The 5,083-nt window shown below is 48.9% G+C and overlaps 1 protein-coding gene across 1 annotated transcript in view; it reads left to right on the forward strand.

Moving 5' to 3' along the window:
* LOC107126113 (protein argonaute-1) overlaps positions 1 to 5,083 on the forward strand; it is a 54,277-nt gene that overhangs the window by 17,364 nt on the left and 31,830 nt on the right. The window contains exons 9-10 of the mRNA XM_015429621.1: positions 3,962 to 4,084; positions 5,003 to 5,055. Of these exons, the coding sequence (XP_015285107.1) occupies positions 3,962 to 4,084; positions 5,003 to 5,055 (176 nt within the window). The remainder of the gene's footprint in view (positions 1 to 3,961; positions 4,085 to 5,002; positions 5,056 to 5,083) is intronic.

A 5,083-nucleotide genomic window follows, 5' to 3' on the forward strand; every position in this document is an offset into this window, starting at 1 on the left:
TACCTTATTTATCATGTTATTTCCCCTTTTGGGAGTTGGTTACCGTGACACCTCTGACATTTGGGTGCTTAGCATCAGCACGGTTATTTCTTTCAGTTTCTGTGTTTCACCAGTTGGTTGTCCTCCTGATCCTTTCCCTTCCATGCCCCCCCCCCCCCCCCAACTCCCCCACGGGGGGTCCGGCGTTTTTCTTTTGCATAAAGGAGCCATTGAGCCTGTTCCATTGCATGAGACCAAAACTGGTTTTTATTCTTGTTATTTCCTTGTTGATATGGAAGACGGTAGTAAACACCCTGTATTGGACTTGATGGCCCTTAATAAGTTACTCGTGGTCCCTAGGTTTCGCATGACCATGTTACAGGAGGTCATAGGCCTGATTCTCCCCCATAACTTGTTTGCTGTTATTGACCTTAAAGTTGTCTACTTCCATATTGCTATACACCCCAGATCTAGGAGGTTTCTTTGCTTCCAGTGTGGCCAGGCCTACTACCAGTATGCTGCCCTCCCCTTTGGCTTGGCCACTGCTCCCAGAGTGTTCACAAAGTACATGTCCGAGATAGTCACTCATCTATGCTTACGGGCTGTGTTGTTTGTCCCTACTAGGATGACTGGCTTTTTACCACCTCCTTTCTGATCTTATTGTGTTTCCCTAACCGTCTCCACCCTGACTTCTCTGGGCCTCCAGACTAATTGGGATAAATCCATCCTATATCCAACTCAGTCCATCTCTTATTGGAGCTTTCATTGAATCTGATAGGGGCAAGGCTTCCTCAGTACAAGGCAGCTTCCATACAAGCAATGGCTCAGAGGTTTGCCTTCAATAGATTTCAGTCCATTAAGTCCATATAGAGGCTCCTAGGCCTCATGGCATCCATTACTGTGATGGTCCCCTTTGCCCAATTGTTCATGAGACCCCTTCAGAACTGGTTCCTCAGATCTGCCACTGTACAGTCAGACACATGCACCCTAGTGGAAATGATCTATTCCTAGAGTGGTAGTCCATTCTCTAGGGTGGTGGTCATCCTGGGAGAACCTGCTAACAGGCTCCCTATTTGGAATGCCCTCCCACAATGTCCAGGTTTTTACAGATGCATCCCTTTTGGGTTGGGGGGTGCACTGTGGTTCCCATAGAGCTAGTGGGCATTGGTCCTCTTCTGGAGCTCAGGGCAGTCAGGTATGCTTTAATTTCTTTTACAGCCCTGGTTTCTGGCAGAAGGGTGGCAATAGCCACAGACAACACTACAACGAAGTTCGACATAAACAAGCAGGGAGGTACTCGTTCCCTCTCCCTCTGTTTGGAAGCTTCTGTCTTTTGGCACTGGGCCATCCAGCACACCATCTCCTTTGAGGCTATCCACATCACTGGGGTGGCAAGTTCTCAGCAGAGGCAAGTTCTCAGCAGAGGCAACACACGAATGGTCTCTCAAGGACAATTGCCTGCTTCCTGTGTTCCACTGATGGGGGCAGCCCCAGGTGGGCAGTTCAAGGTCCAGCTATCAGCCATTTCAGCCTTCCATGGCCCTGTTGCAGATTTTCCTGGGGGGGGGGGGTTGGACACAATTTGCAAAAAGATTCCTCAAGGGTTTGTTTGACTTACACCCTTTGGCACCCCCTCCCGTTCCCCAGTGGAGTCTTTTATTGGTCCTCTCTGCATTGATGTGCAAGCCCTTCGAGCCCCTTGTTACCTGCGACTTGTCCTTCCTCTCCTATAAAGTAGCCTGCCTTCTGGCAATCACCTCCTCCCGGGTAGGAGAACTCAGGGGTTTTCCGCCCTTTGCCAGGTTTCACCCCAATAAGATTGTTTTCCACCCTAGTCTGAAGTTCCCCGTGAAGGGTTTGTCCGTGTTTCACATTTCCCAGGACATAGTTCTGCCAGTGCTTTTTCCCTTCCCCACATTGGACAAGGAACGAACCCTACGCGCATTGGATGTTTGCAAGTCATTACTTCTTTATTGAAGTACTCATACAGCATCATTGTGGAAGGAGGACAACCTGCTGGTTTGTTTTGCTGGCCCCCGCAAGGGCCAGGCAGCCTCCTCTCAAACCATATCACACTGGGTTGTCAAAGCTATTCAGTTGGTGTACTCTGCCTCCAAAATTGATTGCCTGCTCCATCTCAGGGCTCACTCTGCCAGGTCTCAATCTTCCTCTGCAGCCTTCCTTGGCCGCGTACCCTTTAACAGCATCTGCAAGGCAGCCACCTGGTCCTCTTCATCAAGCACTATGCAGTCAATGTCAATTCCAGATGGGATGCAGCTGTGGGGAAAGCAGTTCTTCGGCCTTTATTTTGCTGAGGATCCCACTCCAACCTTCTATGGGTAAGTCAGCTTGCTATTCTCCCACGTGGGACTGCACAGAAGCCAGGAAGATGAAAACAAGGTTGCACTTACCTGTAACTACTGTTCATCAAGTGGTCTTCTGTGCAGGCACACATCCCTCCCTCCTTTCCCCGCTGTGGGATCCTTGCACTCTTGAGGTCCTTTCATGGCAGTGAAAAGGGACTGGGAGAAGGACCGCTTGCCCCACCCCATCACATGTCAACTAGGCGGGAAGGAGCTGGCCTGTGAAGGGAGGGGGCTGAGTACTCTGAACTTTCCCGAGAGCTTTTAGAGAAAACGATCTCCACAGCAGGCGTGCACAAGTGCTGTCCCCTGTGTGCCTGCGCAGAAGACCATTTGATAAACAACAGTTACAGGTAAGTGCAATCTTGTTATCCTTTAGTCATAGTCTCAGAGGGTGCGATCAAATACACAGTTAGCCCCGCCATAGGCGTGAATGCCGGGCGGATTTAAAGGGCACGATCAGACACGAACATCTGGGAAGCGCCCCGCACCCGTTGGCAACCCGTTTTGCTCTGCCACAGAAATGGAGTAAAAAACACCAGGGAAAATCTGGTAGTAAATGGGTTGCGACGGGCCACGGACGGAGTTTCCCATGTCTGATCGTTCCAGCGCACTCCCATGGCGTTGGGATGGTCTGATCAGGCCATCCTGACTCCGTGCCATTGTTTTTTCCCCCCTTATCAGTATCGGCATCATCGCAAACTCCATAGGGAGACCTCAGTGTGGAGATGCGATTCATCAATTCCTTGTGTAAGCGCACCGGGAACAAACGGCAAACCCCCCTCCCCGACTCACCAGCAGTTGCGTCTGATTGCGCATATTGATTAATGAGCCATGAAGTTTCTGTAGCCCAAACACTGGTTGTTGTTGGGATTCTTTTATGAGGAAATGGTGCCTATGAGGTCTCAGGATAAGTCTTAAATATACACAAGAGCAGCCTGAGCAATAGTTTTGTGTACTGGCATAAATCTATCCATTTGCACTTGGATTCCTGGCAGCTGCTCACCTCTTTCATTTCCCTTCCATAAAGCCCTTTCATCCCCGTAAGTATCTTTGCCAACTATTCTCTTCACATACAGGTTATTTTAGCATCCCACCTACCCTGCCAGTAGACCTTACCTTAAAGAGTTCGTTTTTCTTTTTTGAAGGGCTGTATTGGGTTACATACCGCATTTGGCTTTAGAGCCATAGGTTGCTGACCTGTGTGTTACATCTTTCAGGAGCAATCAGTTCTAGACAAGATTTGTGCATGTCTGTATTCCCAGGACCTTGTGGAGGAGTGATGGGTGGTCTATAGCTGAAGTATGCTTGCTTCAGTTCATCTTTTCTGCAGAATCACTGAGGGTCACGCCTTGGGTGAGGTGATGGAATCCCATGAGTTCATGCATGGAGTTTCCTGCCATACCTTGGCAAAATCCAGTGCCATAATCCTTCCAACTACTCCCCATGGCGTCTCCACTGGCCAGTGTCAGGCTGGTAGTTTCCCTCTCTTGTCTTAAATGATACATGATGTCATGTGTTACCTGTATTTTCATCCTCCACTGGCAGCCTTGTTCTCTGTCCGTGTACCTGCTAGCACAGCTTGTTCAGTCTGGTGCAACTTCACCTCTGTCTTTCAGATGAAGAATGCCAGTTATAACCTGGACCCATACATACAGGAGTTTGGCATAAAGGTGAAGGATGACATGACCGAAGTGACGGGGAGAGTCCTTCCTGCTCCAATCTTACAGTATGGAGGTCGGGTAAGCAGAAAAGAAGCCAGTTGGATGCTGTGCCTTTTTGGCTTGTCGAAGTGGTGGTGGGGTGGGTAGGTTGGGGGCGGGGAGTGATTGTAGAAAGCTGTGTTGTGACGTTTGTCTTGGCCAGCATTAGGTTTGGGTGCCTGAAATGACCTTTCTTCAAAGGTTATGCCTAAATAAGTCTCTCCTGCCCTTTTATATATCTGCCATCATAACTATACCTGCTTGCTCATTTGATGTTAATTTGAGATAGGGGTGTGTATGTGTAGTGATTGCATCTAATAGCTTTCCAGTCCCTCTGATTCTTCTTTTGCTTGAACAGAGTGAACCCTAATGATATTCTGAGCATATAGTTTGGGGCAGGGCAGCTGGCAAACTGAAGTCCCTTTGCCAGTTTGCCAGAGAAGATGGCACGGTGGTTGGCAACTTATTTGAACCCGAACTTATGGCCCTTCCAGGTATCTGAAGTCATACAAGAAAGAAGCCACACGAGACCTGAAAAACAGCCTTTTCTGCATTGTTTTCCTGTTTGTTTGAGAATCTCCTGGGACCTGATTGGTTCCAAGTCCTCTCTTTGGATTGGTAGGGAATCCTTATATAACATGGGCCAGGCTCACGCTCAGCCTCACGGTTGGTGAGCTGGTGTCATTCAGTTGGACTTCCTTGCTCTCTTCAGCCTAGAATACATGAAGAAATGTGCCGGAAGAGTAGACTTTGCTTATGATCATCTCCTCTGGGGTGTGGGACGGCTTCCTGGACACCCCTCCCGCTCCATTTAAGTGGCTCGGTATTGGCTGGGGGTTGGTCTCATTGTGAAGGTTGATGCGAACCATATTATCCCTGACTTGACAAACCACTCTCTCTGTGGGGTAAAACTCCAAGAAGGTAGATGTGAAATCTTAAAATATTTTTTTTCCACAGAACCGGGCTATCGCCACACCCAACCAGGGGGTCTGGGACATGAGGGGAAAGCAGTTTTACAATGGCATTGAGATCAAAGTC

This window comes from Gekko japonicus, unplaced genomic scaffold (assembly GCF_001447785.1).
Source record: "Gekko japonicus isolate JY-2015 unplaced genomic scaffold, Gekko_japonicus_V1.1 scaffold521, whole genome shotgun sequence".
NCBI lineage: Eukaryota > Metazoa > Chordata > Lepidosauria > Squamata > Gekkonidae > Gekko > Gekko japonicus.